The sequence below is a fragment of the Myxocyprinus asiaticus genome, chromosome 28 (assembly GCF_019703515.2).
Source record: "Myxocyprinus asiaticus isolate MX2 ecotype Aquarium Trade chromosome 28, UBuf_Myxa_2, whole genome shotgun sequence".
Classification (NCBI taxonomy): domain Eukaryota; kingdom Metazoa; phylum Chordata; class Actinopteri; order Cypriniformes; family Catostomidae; genus Myxocyprinus; species Myxocyprinus asiaticus.
In genome coordinates, this window is record NC_059371.1 from 27,230,284 (window position 1) to 27,252,500 (window position 22,217).

A 22,217-nucleotide genomic window follows, 5' to 3' on the forward strand; every position below is an offset into this window, starting at 1 on the left:
CCCATGATAATGTTATTATATGATGATGAGTCATTTCAAAATTACAAATGATATGGCTTTATGCATTTCTGCTGGGGATTATTCCATAATTACAGTATTGTTGAAGGGTTTGTATCATGTTGATACAATATTTTCAGAGGTCTGAATAAACACTGAGCCACAGAATAATGTGAAATGTTAGGCTAGAGCTGGCTGTTAAAATCAGTCGACTGGTTTTCACTGCACAAGATTCAAATGTATTATGTTATTTCTACCACTAGAGAGAGCGGTAACACAAGGCTGGTGTTTTCTTTCAGAATGCTGCTCCATCCGGTGAAGACGCAGCTCCAAGAGAAGCGCTGGTAAGTTATGACTATAAGTAATAAGAGCACGCAATTCAAATAACCTCCCCAACAATATGAAAGTGGCTAAATGGCACCCATTCTATATTACAGGGATTTTTTTAATATCAGAATTGGGTTGTGTATGCTCACACTCAATAATATTTCAGTTCATTGGTTTGTGTTACCAGTTATTATCACCATCCAATAATAAATCTTACTTAATAAAAATCTAAGTATATAGAGAATAGAAAAACAAAACAAAAAGAAATGTTAGAAAAGCATAAAAAGTGTTCTCTTTTTATTGTTTTGCAATGCCAGCTAAGTTGTTTTATTAATTTAGAAATAACAATTAACATAATATATATGAATGTGTGTTATTATATTTAATAACTAATAATAATTAACACATTTTTAGGCTCTAAAATATCAGTAGATGAGCCACATTCAAAGCTGTTGTAAAACAGCTGATTTACACACACCTCTTACTGTATATTGCATTGAATTGCTATGTTGCATGAAACTGTAAACAGCATACAGAACTACATTACTTGGCAGAATTTTTTTTTCCTGATTATTGTTATTAGTATATTTAACTATTTACTGAACATTTATTGAAGTTGTGATAATGTATATAATATAATTATGCCATGTAACAGTGTGCAATATAATTATATGATATACACACACCTGTGACCACACATTATTGAATTCTATTTTAATACTATATTAAATGTTAATAGATTTTATTATTTATTGAACATATGGATGTTTTTTATCATACAGTAAATTGCTGTTCCCATTGCTTTGTTACCGTTACACTGTAACACATTGTAGTTTTTAATAGAAACTACTGATATGATCATGACATTCATATATCCTGGAGTTCTCAGCAGATCTAAGATGTCACTGACCTTGATTATATGAAAATATATTTCATGCCAGTTTGTAGTTTATTTGCAATATCAAGCAGCTCTTCAGTTTTGTGAACAGAATGAACATGACTATGTGTCCCTAGCCTATAGTGTGCTTCTCAGTAGCTGAACTAGAGTATCTTTTATTACTCTTAAACCAGGAAGTTCTTGGATTATCTATGGCACATTTACGATCACTGGACAATTAGGCTGTTTATTGTTCGGTTTTGTGTGATGCGATTTTTACGCTATGAATGATATCTAGCCAAGCTCATAGCACTGTCCTTAACAGCGGGAAAAATTATAATTATTAAGGCTTCTTGGCTTTCTAACTGCCTGACAAGTCCCCATTTTTTTCTTTTCTTTTCTCTTTTTGATGAGCTGCTCTTTCCCAGTTAAGTGGATTATTACAGCTCTGGATAAATCATGTCACAAGGCATTATTTGGATGGGGTGAATAATTGAAATCTATGTCTGAAAGGATTTGATGTGGATGTGCAGGAGGGGAATAGTAGCAGGGCTGGAGGGAGGCTCTGAGCGCGAGTGCTGGGGTGTCAGGCCAGGGACACCAGTCACGTTAACAGGTTCTGACTCACCTCGCCGGATGGGCGGCCCTCGCTCCTCTGTGGCAGGCAGCCCTGGCTGGAATCTGAGCTAGAGCAGGTTTGGATCTGTGCTGGAATCTGACTTGTCACTCAAATCCCCCACTAGTCACATTCAGGGTTGAGCGCTCACCTCCAGGGGTTCTTCTTCCTGCCCTGTCCCTTTCCCACTCACTAATTCATTTATTTCTTTATTTAACCGCCCACTCACCTTTTCTTTTTCTTTTCAGAAATTCGTAGTAATTTTAATTTAACTTTTCACACAAATTGTTATGCTGATAATATAATTTGTATTTTAGAAAATCATATTAAATTATGAAAGAATGCAAAAGAGAAGCTTTTTCATCAGTGGCCTCTTAGTGAATTTTTGGACCCCACTGAATGTATCATGTTGCATCTCCATCACCACGCTCTCATATAGTCATCGTTGGTTGTATTTGCAGTAGATGTATTTGCAATATCCATATTTGCCATCTCTCTTGGTTGTCTTTCAGTCATCTGTAGTTGACTTTCTCCCTCAGAGGTGTTTGAAAGGTTAAATATCTTTCCCTCCAGTGGTGTTTTTGCAGTCACATTCTGCACACTAACACAGTTCACTGTAGTGCTCGGTGTGTTGGCATGGTAACTGCCGACTCCGTGGGACGCTCTTCCAGCCTCGCTTTGCCCGCTGGGGTTCACCGTGCACCCCAAATATCACTGGCCTCCTGTGGCAAGAGCGAGGGATGTGGGAGCGGTGGGAGGAGGTGAATAGAGATGGGGAGAAAAAAAAATGTTGTCAGAAGAACATCCTGGTCTCGCCGCAACTTCAAAAGCTCCCCTTCCCCAGGATATTAAGCAACTGTGATGAAAAATTTAGCAAGCGTTAAATAAGGCGCTTTGAAGTGATCTGTTTTGGCTCAGCAGTGTCTGAATTTCCGGAGCCCCTCTGCTATCACCACAACCCTCAAAAAAAAAGAGACAACATCCCTAAAGCTTGGGAATTGGGGGCTGCCTGATGAGATGCCAGTGTTGACATAACAGCCAGTGACACTGGCTATTGTGCTGGATTAGGGCTCTGTTTAAGTGTTACCATCATATTCTTTTTCTTTTTGCATACACCTTGCTGTCGCCCCCCTTGCCTTGTAGGCATTGGAGACATCTGTTGCCCAAGTGTTGGTTTTTAAAATGAGCTTTCAGCTCACAGTGAACCATTTGTTTTTACTTTTATTTTATGGAAAAAAAGATGCAATGAAAGTGAATGGTGACTGAGGCTAACATTCTACATTTTATTTTTAGGGTGAACTATCCCTTTAATATGAGGTTTTATCCATGGGCCACTGCAGACATTTTGGGACAGCTTTTCACTTTTGTTTCAATTCTGTGGTTCCTGATTGCAAAAGTTGAAATTTAATTATTGAGGGAATGAGGGGTGGTTAGCCAGTAATGACCCAAAAGACTAACTCTGTGCTCAGTTTCAAACTGTGCTGCAATTTAATTTGCCTGGGGATCCATCCTCTGACTTTTCTCTTTTTTCCCCCCTTTGCTCATTACTTTAATTGTAATTGTAATCCTTTATTGGAGCTGTCTGCAGTAAAGGAGAGTTATGGTTGGTGTGGGGGCACTGGCCGCAGAGATATTTCATGATTGCTGGGGATGATGGTCACTAGGTGGCAATGAGTGGGCCAATAAGTGGTCTCTCATTCCTAAGAGATTGCCTTGAGGATTTTGACTGATGTTGATGAGTTGATTGAAGCTGTACACTTAAGTTCGGCTTTGCATAACTTGTACACCTTTTCCACTCCCACAGTGCCAGTTCCCAATCTGGGCCATGTTCTGAGCGTTTACGCTAAAATAAGGCGGTTTCCCCCTTGAACCTGCTTGTCTTGAAACAGTAACCACTAACGTCAGTGGCCAAGGCCAAGATAATGACTTCACCGGTGAAAGTTTTAGAAACAACAACAGTCTGGCTAGACTGAACGACAAAACTAAATCTCTCATGCTGCATACACTGGAAGTGCCTGATGCGGCACATTGCAACTCACTTTCAGTTGACAGATGCCTTGTTCCTATTTTTTGTCATGTTGCACAGCTACTCCAGTCACTTTCTTTCCCCATCCGTTTGAAATAAACAGATTTTATATACAGATATTATATAATCAGCCAATTTCTGTGATAGCATAAAGGCACTTAAATTTCTTAGGATATTAAAATATGTTCTCAATAGGAGTAAAGGGACAGCAGATGAAAATGACCCATTGGCTATATCTTACACATTTACATAAGTGAGATGTTTGATTAATGTGTATTTTCCCTGACAGACAAATAAATAAATACATAAATAAAAATGAAAGGCTAGGGTATACTTCCATGTGTCACTTCGTCTTGGGCATTGGTGAATGCTTAACCCTTGTGCGCTGTTCCTGTTCGGGTCTTTTTGGATTTTTTTTTCTTTCTTTTATCCTTTATCTGAGTAGTACAAAACTTTGTGACTTTTCCTCCACTAGCTATCTGAACACAACAAAAAAATCTGGGCTGCGTTTCCCAAAAGCATCGTAAGCCGAAGTAGATCATAGAAACCATTGGTGCCAATGGTCTCTATGATCAACTTAAAGGGTAGTTCACACAAAAATGAAAAATTCTCTCATTATTTACTCACCCTCATGATATCCCAGGTGTGTATGACTTTTTTTCTTCACCAGAACACATTTGAAGAAAAATAGAAAAATAGCTCAGCAGGTCCTTAAAATGCAAGTGGATGGTGATCTGATTTTTGAAGCTCCAAAAATCAAAGACAGTTAGCATAAACGTCATCCATACACTTCCAGCTGTTAAATTAATGTCTTCTAAAGTGACACGATAACTTATAGTGTGCAAAAGATAAATATTTAAGTACTTTTTAACTCTAAATCATTGCTTCCGGCAAGCTTCATGAAAAGGTGGAGTTCACGCGGTCTCTTGTGTGAAGTATTACCGTTGCCATGATATGGATGTAATCTCATGTTCTCCTCTCAGTTGAGACATCCAGAATAAGCACACAAACAGACCATTGTGAGTAAAGAAACAGATAAATACAGATCTAAACAAAAACCAACCAAGCTACTGTACAGGGTTCCTCCTCCACACTTGTAAACAGCACTGCTGTTCCGGGTGTGACTCACGTGCGTCAGTTCTGGCAATATTTTCAATTTCCAAACTCTACCCCTAAACCTAACCCTAACTATCACACAAACATGTGCACATCACTAGATTTGAAGATCAACATCATCTGACCAATTTAAGAGCTTTTTTTTTTTTTTTTTTTACTGATGAGGAAATTTGGCCATCACAAGTGACCAAGACAAACCTGTCTATATATACTAAACAAACCACACAGGTCGAAGTCTGAGTCTGAACCCTGTGTGGCAAAGTTTATGCTTGAATTTTGATGTTTGATGTTTGAAAAAAAGACAGGTAACAAAATAATAATGTATTTTCTTTGTTACACAATCAGATTTGTCTATGGAGCATTGTCATGTTTGACAGCATATTGGAGCATCATTGCAAAATCTAGCACTTCAACACAAGTGGTTTAGAAAAAATGCTGCAACATGAGCTTATAGAGATCAGCCAATGCATGGAGCATCTACTGGCCACAGCTGTTATTTCATGTAATAATTTTTTTTATTCCAGAGACCCCCAATGCATGACAGATTGTGATGTTTTGACACTTTAAATTGACTGATTTTTTTTTTTTTTTGAAGTGAAGCTAACATAAAATGTGCTTGTTTTATATGAAAATGAATGGTGTCATTTAATAATATAGAGCTAAATAAGGTCTAAATACAATAAAATCCCCCCAAAATGCACAGCTTTAGTGTTTTTACTTTAGTAAAAATGAGCATTATTACATATCTTTAAAATATATGTAAATATAAACTCAGCAAAAAAAGAAACATCCCTTTTTCAGGACACTGTATTTTTAAGATAATTTTATAAAAATCCAAATAACTTTACAGATCTTTATTGTAAAGCATTTAAACAATGTTTTCCATGCTTGTTCAATTAACCATAAACAATTAATGAACATGCACCTGTGGAACGGTCGTTAAGACACTAACAGCTTACAGACGGTAGGCAATTAAGGTCACAGTTATAAAAACTTAGGACACTAAAGAGACCTTTTTACTGACTCTGAAAAACACCAAAAAAGGATGCCCAGGATCCCTGCTCATCTACGTGAATGTGCCTTAGGCATGCTGCATGGAGGCATGAAGACTGCAGATGTGGCCAGGGCAATAAATTGCAATGTCCATACTGTGAGGCGCCTAAGACAGCGCTACAGGGAGACAGGAAGGACAGCTGATCATCCTCGCAGTGGCAGATCACGTGTAACAACACCTGCACAGGATCGGTACATCCGAATATCACACCTGCGGGACAGGTACAGGATGGCAACAACAACTGCCTGAGTTACACCAGGAACACACAATCCCTCTATCAGTGCTCAAACCGTCCGCAATAGGCTGAGAGAGGCTGGACTGAGGGCTTGTAGGCCTCTTGTAAGGCAGCTCCTTACCAGACATCACCGGCAACAACGTCACCTATGGGTACAAACCCACCTTCACTGGACCAGACAGGACTGGCAAAAAGTGCTCTTCACTGATGAGTCGCTGTTTTGTCTCACCAGGGGTGATGGTCGGACTCGCATATATCGTGGAAGGAATGATCGTTACACCGAGGTCATGTACTCTGGAGCAGGATCGATTTGGAGATGGAGGGTCCGTCATGGTCTGGGGTGGTGTGTCACAGCATCATCGGACTGAGCTTGTTGTCATTGCTGGTAATCTCAACGCTGTGCGTTACAGGGAAGACATCCTCCTCCCTCATGTGGTACCCTTCCTGCAGGCTCATCCTGACATGACCCTCCAGCATGACAATGCCACCAGCCACACTGCTCGTTCTGTGCATGATTTCCTGCAAGACATGAATGTCAGTGTTCTGCCATTGCCAGCGAAGAGCCCGGATCTCAATCCCATTGAGCACGTCTGGGACCTGTTGGATTGGAGGGTGAGGGCTAGGGCCATTCCCCCCAGAAATGTCCGGGAACTTGCAAGTGCCTTGGTGGACGAGTGGGGTAACATCTCACAGCAAGAACTGGCAAATCTGGTGCAGACCATGAGGAGGAGATGCACTGCAGTACTTAATTCAGCTGGTGGCCACACCAGATACTGACTGTTACTTTTGATTTTGACCCCTCCTTTGTTCAGGGACACATTATTCCATTTCTGTTAGTCACATGTCTGTCAAACTTGTTCAGTTTATGTCTTAGTTGTTGAATCTTTTTATGTTCATACAAATATTTACACATGTTAAGTTTGCTGAAAATAAAAGCAGTTGAAAATGAGAGGACTTTTATTTTTTTGCTGAGTTTATATATACACTGGCAGCAAAAAGTTTGGAATAATGTACAGATTTTGCTCTTATGGAAAGAAATTGGTACTTTTATTCACCAAAGTGGCATTCAACTGATCACAATGTATAGTCAGGACATTAATAATGTGAAAAATTACTATTAAATTTGAAAAAATGTTCAGAACTTCTTAAACTACTTCAAAGAGTTCTCATAAAAAAATCCTCCATGTGCACCAATGTGCAGCTTACTATACTTTGTGATCAGTTGAATGCCACTTTGGTGAATTAAAGTACCAATTTCCTTCCGAAACAGCAAAATCTGTACAATATTCCAAACTTTTGGCCACCAGTGTGTGTGTGTGTGTGTGTATATATATATATATATATATATATATATATTTACACACATATATAATATATAATTACACATGTATGTTCGGGTCATTTTTGACCCACGAACATCATAAGTGTGACTCACTAACGAACAGTGCAAAGGGGTTAAGGCCAAAATATACTTTGGTTTACCGCATACCACCTTGTCTCACGCACATTGCCTGTGATGCAGATTTCGTCATCAGCACAATAGCGGTATTTTGTGATGTGAAATATTTGTTTATGCGCAGATTATGTAGTCACCTAGTCAGTTAGTTAATTGTTCAGCTGTCAACTCTCTGTAAATGCAGGTTGGTTCTGAGAGAGTTTCGTTAGATCCACGAACACTGGCTCTAACGTTAGCACCAGTTTGGTGAAAAAAAAAGTATTAGAGAACCAATTGGAAGCCAGTTACCAGCTCATATGTGCATTGTGGAGAATCTGGAATTCTGAAGAATTCTGGGGAATTGTCAGCTTTTAATCCCTGTGTGTTTGTGTGAGACATGGAAGTTTAGTTTGTGTTGTTGGAGATGTCACTGTCGTGTCCTGGGCTGTTTTAGTTTGTGGTTAATGATACAGGAAGAGCCCGCGGTTTTATTGTTGCTATGTTGCACTTTTCTGCCCCCACCAACCTTGTCCCAGCCGTCTTGGAGGGGCTTTGCATGAATTTTCACTGTCACGTCCAAGGGCGAGCGGCGCAGGGTCAGCTAATTGCTTTTATAATTATGATTTCACGTCAGATTTATCGTGCATGCCAGAAGTCTGCAGATCAGGGGCTTCAGAAAATATGTTTACAGCTCCGCAGCTCGACTCATTCTTTTGTATCAGTCAGTCTTTTGACTAAATTTACCATATTAGAGGCAGATGGATGGTCTTCTCCTCGAGTGGGCTACTGTGAACTTCAAAATACTGAGAACCAAATATAAATATGGGATTCAAAATCTAATTTAAACCTGGAAGTTTAAGGATTTTTGAAAATGTCAAAGAAACATTTGGAATGAAAAATAAATATTTAATAGTTTGTACTATTTCTAGGTCACTAATCAAATGTAAGCAGATTTGTGACATTGACAATGTAAACTCCTTTGTACAAAAAGGTCAGATTTCCTTGATTCCATTGAAGCACACATGATGCTCTTTGGAACATTCTCAAATCATGTTGGGAGAACATGGATCATCAGGTTTGGCACACACTTGCAAATGTCAGGTCAAATTTATGCTGTCATTAAAGCAGAAGGAGGACATACCAAAAACTAAGAATCTATAAAGTGTATAATTTGTAAATTCAACGTTTCACTGAAATTGTTACGCTAATAATATTATTTCTAGTAAATAAGAATTTATTAAATTTGAAAAATGCGCAATATAAGGTTTTTCGCTATTGGTCTCAGATTTTTGGATCGTACAGGATCTCACCTGACTTCCCCTTTAGGCCAAGTGTACAAGTGTGTGTAATTTTAGTCAAGGATTGATTAAGAACTGATAGGCCCATGGGCCGGTACACCTTGGAGGCCCTTCATGACGTGACTACGTTCACCTTTATGCGCTAAAGGATGCTTGGCAGATTTGGTTGGATTTTTCAAATAGATGGAAGAAAAATTTGGAGCAATGTCTGACATGGCCAATTATATGTACTTTTAAATTATGAACCGATCCAAAATCATGCTGTATTAATAGGGATGTGCACGACGCCTGTATTCAAATACCAAAATCACTTTTCGGTTATTATGCACGTGTATAGAGGTCTTCAACCTGATCTGAGTCTGACTGTACCCAACAAACCTTCAGGTTTTGAACCAGGTTCGGGTCAGTTTTTCCAAGTAGGCTATAAGGTAAGTTACGGGCTGTTCACGCGCTGTTTTTCAATTGTTTTTCTAGGCTATGTAAACACACACTGGACGGACGTCTTTGATCGTTGCACCACAACTCACTTTTTCGGCATACCGTGCAGGACCGTCACATATTTTTTAGACACTGTATTAAGTTTAAAAGAACTTTAATATTTAAAAACGCATCTCAAGACACCTGCATTCTGTTTTACAATTTGTTGTGCAGGACTGTTGCACTTAAAAAGAACTTCAATATTTATAAATGCATCTCGAGACACCTGTGTTCTGTTTAACCATTTGTTGCGTTGCATCAAGCTTTTTCAGTGCTGGTGTGACAAATCGACATTCTGATGAAGTTCAAGTTGCAAAGAGGACTTAATGTGACTGTAACACATGATTTCAGATTGTTTTTCACCTGGTAAATGGTGAGCCAATGTTTTTTCCCCCTTTTGCTCTGGTGTGCAGACAATATTACACAAGTTAAATGCTAAATAATTTAAAATCAAAGCCCAATCGGCCCGGTGGTTAATCCGTCCTGATTTCAGTACTATCCTCTGTTTGTAGTGTCCCATATTGAATGTGTGTGTGTTTACTGCTTAATAACACAAACCAGAATTCCCAGTTTTGCATTTGAACTGTGAAATGGCATCTACCGAATTCTTGAATGTCTTCGGTCTGCCTTTATATGACACGTGTTTGTATGACTGTTATTTAGATTCTTATATAGTTGTTTCCATAGCTGTAAATGATTCATTTTTTTATGTTGGTCATATGTATTTTTTCTTCGAAAAGGCTAAGCAGATAAAGACAAGTGGCGCCCAGATTTCTTAGCACTGTGGTTTTGGTCTCATGTGTGTTGTTGGACCAGATTTCTGGAGCCGGTCCCCACAGGGCCAAATTTAGCAGATTTATAGCCAGACATCTTCCCACATGAAAAGCCCATTTCTTTTCATTCATTTTACGTCATTTTTGGTGCAGTCAATTTTGTTTTATTATCTGTGGGTTCTTTGCTGAGATATCTAATATAGCTTCATTCTATTAATGTACCTCATGTCAAAGTCTCTTTTGATGCAAGGTAAAGTTATGATTCTGAGTAATCGGGAAATAGTCTGATCTCAGCATGAGTTTTTTCCAAACATGTTAATACATTACATCATGGCGACTGACATTTCCCTTAGAAAAATTGACTGTGGTGATACCATGGTACAGTGATGGTTAATAATATCATGGTACTTCGATATATACCTTGATACTAAGCGATTATCAGATTTATGTACCATGGTATTTGCATGATAGTCCAAAGTACTAAAGCATACTTGGGTACTATCATTGTCCATGTAAAAAACCCTGGTAATACCATAGTACTTTTTTTTTTTTTTGTTAATGTTCAGGCCACACACTTTATTTAGGATTCTATGGCTGTAGTTTTAGATGACATTATAATCATTATTTTTTTTTTCTTCTAAAATGCCCAGTGTAAAAACCTGTGTAACCTGTGTAAAGGAGCTACATTTGTCTCTGTCTCTTGTTTCTGACCGGCTCTAGCTTAACATTCTGAGACATCCGGCATTTTCTTTGTTTTGCGGCCCTATGGGAAGGTTCTTTAGATTTGTCAGGTGAGTCAAAGCTATCAGCTCATGGAGATCAATCAAAAAAACAAGAGATCTGCTCTGAACCGTGTGTCTGAGTCACCAGCATGTCTGGTTGTTTGTCCATTTCTCCTGGTGACTGCCCAACCCATCACAACCAGGGGCTTTGCCTTTCTTTAGTCAATAGCTTTCATGATGATTTCATGTTGGCCTGTAAACACTGATAATTCAATTTGGTTTTCAGTTGGACCACAAAGAGTGTTTGTTGGGTGATGGTGTTGACACGTAGCCTGCTAAACATTAAAATTTGTGTCTCTGTCTGGATTGAGAAGTCATATTGTTCTTCAAGCCAAAGATTTTCCCACCAAAATACCATTTGCCTCTTCGCCTTGCTTTATTTTACAGCCTTTCAAAAAGACTGAGAATGTCTTGATTGAATTTAGGAAATTGTGGGTTATTGCCCATTAAATTCTCAAAACATCCCCAATTAAAAACTCTTGTGTTATGATGTGCGTCACTGTTTGTCAGTGCATATTTCTTTCTGTCTGGTTCTTTTCTATTCGTCTAGATTAATTTTGTATGAAAGTTAAACATCACACTGTCCATATTGCTCAATGACCTGATGAGGTTGGGCGGTACTGCCTGGGAACTTGCAGTTTATTTTCAGTGCTTTCCCTCTGATGTCTACAGTTTGCCAACTGCTTTGAAGGCAGACTTTAATTGAAGTCTTTGATTAGCCAGAAATCAATAAAACCTAATTTATACGTGGCCCGTAATTTGTAGAATTGTAATCTTGGCAAATATATTAATCCTAGCAGAATGGCAAGTACAGATCTGTAATTTCTAGTTTTGCTGTAGCCTGGTGAACTGTGTCATTATATGTTTGCCTGACATGATGATGGAAATATGACAGGAGTTTAATTATAGCGTGGCCATGTTTTTAAAGAGCATGGAAGGAGATCTGTGACACCAGTTTGGGTTGTGCTTTCTAATTACTTCCGTTTGATGTGAAGGTTCTCCTTAGTGTTATTTGAACGGCAGATACGAAGCTAAGTTGAGCAGACATATCTGTGTGTGTGCGTATATGTGTGACGAAGAGGAATATAATATATGATGGAGAGAGAGACTCTCCATATGACTGATGATCAGGCTGAATCAGTGACTGCCTTCCTCCCGTCAGTCCTCTCAAACACACACACTTACACACACTTCACTCGACCTCCAATGTCACTTTCAAGGCATAATTACTCCAAGTTGTGTTGATTAGTCAAAGAAGCAATTATGCCAGTTTTTCTGCTGCAAATGAGGAGACATGATGGCCCACTGATTGACAGGAAACATCTCTGCTTTAATAAGTAAATGACTATGGTAATGCAGGTACAGAGAGCCTTTGATATGTCAGCATCTTTTGTTGAAGGCCCTGTCCCTGTGATTTTAATGAATAGGAGTGAGACTGAAGCCCTGCGTTTTTGGCTCCCAGGATCTGTCAGGAGGGAGGACGGCATGCAGGACCGACCGGCAGCTTTTCTTTTTGGAAACGCCTAACACTGACTGCGGTTCCTCTGATTTCTTGGAACGTTTGATCAAATGAATAAGGGAGAAGAAAAAATGAGTGTCTCCTCTGTGCCATGTGAAAGCCACATTTTCCTAGTTATACCACTTTGAAGTGCTCAATTATGTTTGGAAGTCTGGAAATCAGAGAAAAATGCGATGTAATTGACACATTGGGACTGTTCTTTATCTGCCTGTGCAGTAAGTTATTAGCTGTTAATTCATCTGCCAACTCCCCTGCAGTGTGCGTTATTTGTTCAAATGGAGGGATTCCCACGTTGCATTTGTAACTACACTGCTGAAATGCTCCTCTCTATAATTATTTAACATTACATGCTGACTTATAGTGGTTATTGGTGCTGTAATATTAACATGGGAGTAGGCAAGACTGTTTAATCACGATTGAGACTTTGGGTCGGAGTTCTGTTTAGAAGCACAGGGTTTGCTATTATCTGTTTCTTTTTTTTATTTTTATTTTTTACTAAAATACTTTAGCAAATGCAGCTATATGGACATTTTCTTATGCAATACATGGCTCTGGCTGTGACCTGATACTGCATCCTATCCAGTAAATGCAATAAAACATCAGTCAGTATATTTACATGCACAGTTATAATCGAGCTACTGTGAGTTTTTGCGTAGTAATTCTATCTGTTTGTCCAAGTAGACATGACACAGTGTGTAATTGAATAATATACCTCTTCCTTGTTTGTTGCATTAGATGTCCAAATTAAATAAAGGGTCGCACATCACCTCTGTCTTTCGGATTTTGGATACAACAGCCGAGGCGATTGTGGTCCGATTAATGTCTAGCAGAGCACAATCGCATTATCTAGGTCTGTTAGACTGATTTCCCCAAATATCGGACTGTTGCAATTTAAGTCTGACACATGACATTTTAAAAAGACGAATTATTGTTTTAGTCTGACGCAGGGCCGGCGTTAGCTATAGGGAGAGTAGGCAATTGCCTAGCACCTCCGCAGTGTGTGTGTGTGTGTGTGTGTGTGTGTGTGTGTGTGTGTGTGTGTGTGTGTGGGTGGGGGGCGGGGGCTCTAAATCCCTCCCTAAGCGGACAGTGGATCACTCAGGGGGGACCCCCCCTTGGAAGGATGGCTAAACACTCAGCTCAGCTCTACTTTATTCTTTTGTACTATACAGTATACTCTTATTAAATTCTGCTCTTCTTCAGTTCACTCTGCTCCACTTTAGTTTACTCCAGTCTACGCTGCTCTTCTCAGTTTCACTTTACTACAGTTTATGCTACTCTTCTTAACTTTGGTCTGTTCTACTAGAGACCACTCAACTCCAGCCCAGTGTCCTTTAGTCTAGTCTACTCCAGTCTACACTGCTCTTCTTAACTTCACTTTACTACAGTTTATGCTTCTCTTCTTAAATTTGGTCTGCTCTACTAGAGACCACTCAACTCCAGCCCAGTGTCCTTTAGTCTAGTCTACTCCAGTCTACACTGCTCTTCTTAACTCCATTTTATTACAGTTTATGCTTCTCTTCTTAAATTTGGTCTGCTCTGCTCGTCCACTCAACTCCAGCCCAGTGTCCTTTAGTCTAGTATACTCCAGTATACAATGCTCTTCTTAACTTCACTTTACTACAGTTTATGCAACTCTTCTCAACTTAGGCCTACTATACTCTAGTCCACCTAACTCCAGCCCAGTGTACTTTAGTCTAGTCTACTCCAGTCTACGCTGCTCTTCTTAACTTCATTTTACTACAGTTTATGCTAATCTTCGTAACTTTGGTCTACTCTACTCTACTCCACTCCAGTTCACTCAACTCCAGCCCAGTGTACTTTATTCTAATCTACTCCAGTCTACGCTACTCTTCTCAACTTCAGTCTACTCTACTCTTCTATACTCTACTTCAGCTCATGCTACTCTTCTCAACTTCACTCTACACTAGTCTAGTCTAGTCTACTCTGCTCTGCTCCAGTTCACTCCAATCCAGTATACTTTAGTCAAGTGTAGTCTATTCCAGGTTACGCTACTCTTCTCAACTTCAGTGTACTCTCCTCTAGTCTTACTTCAGTTCACTCTACTCCACTCCAGTGTACTCTACTGATGTCTAGTCTAGTCTGCTTCAGTTTTCTCTTCTGTACTGCATTGTACTCCAATCTAATCTACTCCAGGTCAGTACTACTCTACTTCACTCCACTCTTGTGTACTCTACTCCAGGCCACACAACTCTACCTTTCTTTATTCTGCTTTTCTCCAGTGTGCTCTAGTCTACTCTGATTTTCTCTTACAATCTTTGCTCTACTCTATCAGTAGCAAACGGGCCCAATCTTATTATATCCAGGCAATGAGACTTACATAGGATTCCAGTACAAGCTTGCATGCAGATGCAGCCTTTTATACAACACTCTACTCTTTTTATTCTTATTGTAGTTAGCCACTTTATGGATTAGTTCATAAACAGAATGCCCGCCCCTCGAATAACCTCCGCAGGCACACACGCATGTACCACTGCATAAATGTAATAGAATCATTTGCACCAGCACTCTCAATCCCGTGCTGTAATTTATGCGGATTGAATAAGTGCCGTATTGTGGAAAAGCTCGAGTGGACCAAACACTCATTTGTCACCTCTAATAAATGTTGGAATGTAAATTATGAAGTTATGCTTCAGATGTAAATGCACTTTGTTTCAGTCTCCTAATGCAGAGGCCTCTCGCCAATACATTACGAGAGTGAGTGAGGTCGACGGCGAGAGAACATAAAAATTCAGTCTGTTTTTTACAATCAATAATAAGCTCAAAAATTCTCAGATGGAGGAACATTATGAAATATTTGAAGTCGAGTTCATAAATTATTGCTGGAAAACTGGCATGTACACTAAAATGTAAATACATTAATGTTATTAATAATGAAGTGACTAATAGTTCTATCAAGACTGTAATAGCTGTTTAATAGAATGTGACAGCAAGAATATATTGCTTTTCTCTCTCTTAGATGGGACGGCACAGGACATTTATCAGCGCTCGTTCAAATACACTATTTTGATTATTTTGTTCAACTAATTGCAGCCCTCCCCCACCCAACCACATCTTAAACCGCCGAGAAAAAAAAAAAAAAAGAGTAATAGATATTAATTAATACATGTCAGTTTTAAGCAGTTTGATGAAAAATAATGAAGAGAAGATGCTAATAGCATTCGTTTTCCCCCTGTGTGGTGCTGGGAGATCAGAGCTTTAACAAGCCAAACAGAAATCAGTCGAGTGAACTGAATTATGGAGTGTAAGAGTTCTTATAGATTGTGTGAGCTCTGTAAACATAGCGAGTTGAAGCAGAAAAATAAATTGATGAAAAATCTAAGTTTGAGGAACATGATAAATTCAGTGTGCTGAACTAGTGCAAAGAGAGGGTTTGGTTCATTGTTTAGGCTGGAATTATTTTAGGAGCATTATAATATGTGTTGTTTTGTGTGTGGCCACCTGTTGCTGCCCCATATGTGAGCACTAGGGGCTGCTGGAGACTGTATTATAGATCTCTACCTGCTCCTCAGAGTAAATCTCCTCCGAGGGCCAGTAATGCATTTTATAGGTCTCAAAAGGGCAAAGGCACTACTTGAACTTTTATGTAAAATCACAGTTGCCTCTGGGCTCCAGTAACTGCAAATTTGTTGATTATGACTCTGCCGTGCCTACTGAGTCAGAGATGTTGCACAGTCAGAGAAGGAGTTGGACTTCACAGTCCTTCTGCGGAGTCACACCTACACAAATAATCCAACCTTTGCCCTTTTTGATACAAACGAGTATAATCTCAGATTAAAGTGTGTTTCAGCCATTTTGCTAAATTCAGACAAATTAGCCATTGAATTAGACCACCCTCATCCATTCAACCACACAACCTCTGAACAAAACCCTGCCTTCCAGACATCGGTCAGCAAACCCCAACGTGTAAAATGATTGACAGACAGAGAGCATTCGTGATTGTCTTAGTTTTCTGATTGGCTAAAAGAAAGGGCTGGTTGCTTCCTTGAATGCTTTTGCTGTTTATAGAGCCTAGGCAGGGTTCCCACAGTCATGTAAATATCAGGGAATTTTAAAATTGTGTTTTCCAGACCTGGAAAAATCATGGAAATTTCTATAATGAATAACATATAGTTGTGCTCAAAAGTTTGCATACCCTTGGAGAATTGGTAATATATGTACCATTTTTAAAGAAAACATGAGTGAGCAGGCAAAACACATTTCTTTTATTTCTTATGGGATTCATATTGAACTGTAGGTTATAACAGAATGGCACAATCATAAAACAAAACATGGCAACAAAGAAAAAAAATGAAATGACCCCTGTTCAAAAGTCTGCATTCCCTTAGTTCTTAATACTGTGTATTGCCCCCTTTAGCATCAATGACAGCGTGCAGTCTTTTGTAATAGTTGTCTATGAGGCCCCAAATTCTTGCAGGTGGTATAGCTGTCCATTCGTCTTGGCAAAATGCCTCCAGGTCATGCAAAGTCTTTGGTCGTCTTGCATGAACCTCACGTTTGAGATCTCCCCAGAGTGGCTCGATGATATTAAGGTCAGGAGACTGTGATGGCCACTCCAGAACCTTCACCTTTTTCTGCTGTAACCACTGGAGGCTCAACCTGGCCTTGTGCTTAGGGTCATTGTCATGCTGGATTGTCCAAGAGTGTCCCATGTGCAGCTTTCGTGCAGAAGAATGCAAATTGTCTGCCAGTATTTTCTGATAACATGCTGCATTCATCTTGCTATCAATTTTCACAAGATTCCCCGTGCCTTTAGAGCTCACACACCCCCAAAACATCAATGAGCCACCACCATGCTTCACAGTGGGGATGGTACTCTTTTCACTATAGGCCTTGTTGACCCCTGTCCAAACATAGCGCTTATGGTTGTGACCCTAAAGCTCTATTTTGGTCTCGTCACTCCAAATTGCAGTGTGCCAGAAGCTGTGAGGCGTGTCAAGGTGTTGTCAGACATATTGTAATCGGGCTTTTTTGTGGCATTGGCGCAATAAAGGATTCTTTCTGGCAACTCGACCATGCAGCTTATTTTTGTTCAAGTATCGTCGTATTGTGCTCCTTGAAACAACCACACCGTCTTTTTCCAGAGCAGCCTGTATTTCTCCTGAGGTTACCTGTGGGTTTTTCTTTGTATCCCGAACAATTCTTCTGGCAGTTGTGGCTGAAATCTTTCTTGGTCTACCTGACCTTGGCTTGGTATCAAGAGATCCCCGAATTTTCCACTTCTTAATAAATGATTGAACAGTACTGACTGGCATTTTCAAGGCTTTGGAAATCTTTTTATATCCTTTTCCATCTTTATAAAGTTCCATTACCTTGTTATGCTTTTCTGCTCCCCATGGCTCAGTATCTAGCCTGCTCAGTGCATCCACGTGAGAGCTAACAAACTCACTGACTATTTATACACAGACACTAATTGCAATTTAAAAAGCCACAGGTGTGGGAAATTAACCTTTAATTGCCATTTAAACCTGTGTGTGTCACCTTGTGTGTCTGTAACAAGGCCAAACATTCAAGGGTATGTAAACTTTTGATCAGGGCTATTTGGGTGATTTCTGTTATCATTATGATTTAAAAAGGAGCCAAACAACTATGTGATAATAAATGGCTTCATATGATCACTATCCTTAAATAAAAGACAGTTTTTTTTTGCATGATCAGTCATATTTTCAAAATCAATCCCAAAATTTCACAATTTCTGCCAGGGTATGCAAACTTTTGAACACAACTGTATACATTTTTCTAGTTGCACTAAAAATATTTACACTCAAATAATTTTAAGATTTACACATTTTAATTTCATAACATAATTTCATCAAATTTAATTGAGTAATCTTTAACAAAATAAATAAAAAACCTAAATATTTTATTAATAATTGTTTTTTAAAATTACATAATTTTGTTGGAATTTTGTTATGAAATTGAAATGTGTATACATAGGATAAATATTTCTTATGGGTAGAGAAATACCTGCTCACAAAGTCTGATTAGTGAGCAAATCATTGTTTAGAGTCAACCAATTCAGAAATAGATTTGAATGATTTATTAGCGAAACAGATTGAATTTGAATCTTTTGAAAATAATGACTGGAAAGCTCTTGGGAAAGTAATAGAAAACACTGGTCAAAATGAACCCTATTAGGGCTTTCACAGAAAAAGTGTGATATCTGATATAGGGGCAGTGGTGGCTCAGCGGTTAAGGCTCTGGGTTACTGATCAGAAGGTCGGGGGTTTAAGCCCCAGCACCTCCAAGATGCCACTGTTGGGCCCTTGAGCAAGGCCCTTGACCCTATCTGCTCCAGGGGCACCATATCATGGCTGACCCTGCACTCTGACCCCAGCTTAGCTGGGATATGTGAAAAAAAAGAATTTCACTGTATATGTGCAAATGTATAATGTGTGATAAATAAAATTAATTAAAAAAAAAATTAATATCTCAGACTGATTCAGTTATATCTGTCAGAAAATGGGGACATTTTTGTGTAGTCCCAAAACAAAAGTAAAATTTAGTACCAATAATATATAAACATGTCAAAAAGGGACTCATTTTTAATTTTGTGATTTGTTACAGTGTAATTTTGGTGGTATCTTGCAGTCTGATTCCTCAGACAGCAATTTGCGTCAACACTGTTCAATGTGATGTTCAGTCTGGGGCAGCGTTTTTAAAAACTGGAGAGTGGGGAGTCACAAACAATCCTGTCCAACTGCTAGACAGAGCGCAACTGAATGAAACAGACTGCAGAGGTGTTGAGATGGCTTATAAAAAGTGTTTTTGAGATTTGTTTTGTGTTTTTTTTTAAAGGGACTATTTTTACAAACATCAGCCATCGCAAATCTGATCGATTGCGGGCAGGTGTGTAGGACACAGTCATACAATGAGAACGTCTTTGACCAAATCATACTGTAATTTAATAAACATTTTGCAGACTGTAGGTCGCAATGGAAAGGAAAGCAAAGCAACAGAGAAAAAAAAATTACTCGGGATTACTCGGATCCCAAGTTTAACCATCCCATTTTTAACTTGATGCTCATGGTGCGCGATGCTAAAAAACAGCGAGTTGTGAAGCAATGGACAAAGATGTCCGTCTAGCGCTGTACATAGTAAAAGAGTATTCAAGTACACGGTTGATAAATCTTATCAGGTAATCAAAAAGACTAAATGAACAAAATGCCCATCCGTAAACCGAAGCTGAGATTGCTTTTAGTTACTAAAGAAGTGGAGAGAGCACAAGAGAGAGGAATGAATGTCCTGTGGGATTCAGTGTCAGAGTATTGTCATGTGTTTTTCTCAGTCAAGGTCGGCAGGAAATGTCAGAGCAGGTGTGTGTCTGTCAGTGAGTGGCCTGCCAGCGAAGCCCTGGGCTCTAACATGCCATGCTGTGACACTGGAGCAACACACACACACACACACACACACACGTCTGGCTTCTCATGCCCCATAAAGCCAGTGCAGGTCACCTCCGGCCACAGCAAAGTCTTGCGTTTTAAACACATGCTGTACAGTGGCGCCAAAAAGCATTTGGACACTTACAGTATATGTTTGTCACAATTAAGTGTATTAATATCATTGCAAAACATAACAAAATATCAAGCCAAGTGGCATCTGCAAACAAATAATTTTAGAACTATTTTTAAACTAACTTTTCTTTTTATATTTAAGTTAATAATAGCCATTTTTGCTATTATTTATAACCAACTGGTCCCAAGATCATTTTTAGTGCATGCTTGAAGTCATTTCGTGCATACTTGAAGTCATTGTTGGTGCCAGAGCTGGTTTGAGTATTTCTGTAACTGCTGATCTCCTGGGATTTTCACACAAAACAGTCTCTAGAATTTACTGTGACAAATTTAATGGTGACAAAAACAAAAAACATCCAGTGAGGGGCAGTTCTGCATACGGAAATGCCTTGTTGATGAGAGAGGTCAACAGAGAATGGCCAGACTGGTTCAAACTGACAAAGTCTGCGATAACTCAGATAACCGCTCTGTACAATTGTGGTGAGAAGAATATCATCTCAGAATGTTGTTCTGAGATGCGGGTTGGCGCTGTTTTGGCAGCACGAGGGGGACATACACCATATTAGGCAGGTGGTTTCAAATATTCCAGTAGTAATCCAGTAATGGATACTTCCTCAGCTCCTCAATTGGTCAAAATTTTCTGTAACCTTTTTCATCCTTTTCTTTAAAAAATGCAAAATCCTGGGTTACAGTGTGGCACTATGGAAGTACTCACTATTTCGAAACTATAGCCACAGGATATGAACAATATTATACTGTTGATTAAATTAACTTGTATTAAATCTGGAATATTCTTTTAAGTCCTTCATTCAGTTTTTTCTCTTCCTCCCTTTTCTGAGCTCCACCACAATTTGAGTAATTGAGTTGGGGTCACCACCAATTCTGATACTTTTTGAGGACCGCAGAACTGTTGATCCACATCGTGTGATTAGCGTCCAGAGCTATTGAGTCGTCGTGAGATAATAATGTCACCGGAATGTCACAATCTGTCAACAAAAGTGTCACATTTTGCTTATGCCTAATCAAGTATCCATCGGCAAGCACATTTCCTTTTTAATTGTCACCGTACTATATGTCTATTAGTCAGTTTAGTGTAAAAGATGGCACCACACTTTGATGTGCACTGTGATTGTATGTGTGTGTGTTTATAGGTAGGTGGGCATCAGAATCAGAGGGAAGACTCGTCAGTGTTATGGCAGTCGTAGCTGACAAGAAGGCTCTTCCTCCGTCTCCATAAACGCAGCTCACGCATTGTGCGGTTTAGACACGAATGTGGCATTGTTGCCATTGGTGCTGTTTTCATTTTGCTTCAATTAGCTAATTGGATGTGAAGGGTGGTAGTGTCTCTCTGAAAATTAAGGACAAGGATCCAGTGCCGGGTTTAAGACTGCCTTTGAGTTTATCCATGAGCCGAATAGCAGCGTGTTATTGGGCCACTGCGTCATGATAGGCTGCTATTAATTTATGCCTGTTTCCTATAGATTGTCTTGAAATCATCAGATGTTTTATTATGAATTACACTGGCACTGAGTGTGTGTGTTTGTATGTTTACGGCCTGCTCTTTTGCAACTCCAAGACATTTTGCACAGCCTGTCACAGAATGTCATCATTGACTGTAAAAGTAGAGCAAAAAACGCCTCAAATTACAGGAAAGCAGAACTGCATTAAAGAACAAAGAGGATTGATGGGTACATTAAACTTTATACAATTGGGGGGGAATCAGCTAATTAAAATTGATTACTCTTGCTTTGTAAAAGTGTTTCTGAATTAAATTATTGTATGAAAACATTTTGACCAATTGCGGTGCTGAGGAAGTATCCATTACTGGATTACTGCTGGAATATTTGCAGTGAGCAGAGCTAAGTACTGTTTTTTTCTCTTCACTGCCGAGTCCAGGGGCTGCAGTTTTATCTCTGGTTAACTCTCCTTTTCTGTCTCAATCTCTATATATTTCTCTCACGCAAACATTATTCACTCCTTTAAAAGTTTTTTTAAGAATATTTAAAATAATATTTGAAAAAATCTAAATTTTATTTTGTTTTTTAAGGACTTTTATATTTTTTTGTCAATAATATAATTGTTATTATATATTTACTAAGCAAATTTTTTTAATATTTGTTAATATATAAGTCATTTAATCACCCATATGT

At 39.0% G+C, this 22,217-nt stretch overlaps 1 protein-coding gene across 2 annotated transcripts in view; it reads left to right on the forward strand.

The window, feature by feature from the left end:
* LOC127419172 (peroxisomal membrane protein PEX14-like) overlaps positions 1–22,217 on the forward strand; it is an 83,656-nt gene that overhangs the window by 2,490 nt on the left and 58,949 nt on the right. For both annotated transcript variants that reach the window (XM_051660354.1, XM_051660355.1), the window contains exon 2: positions 297–341. In XM_051660354.1, coding sequence (XP_051516314.1) covers positions 297–341 — 45 coding nt within the window. The remainder of the gene's footprint in view (positions 1–296; positions 342–22,217) is intronic.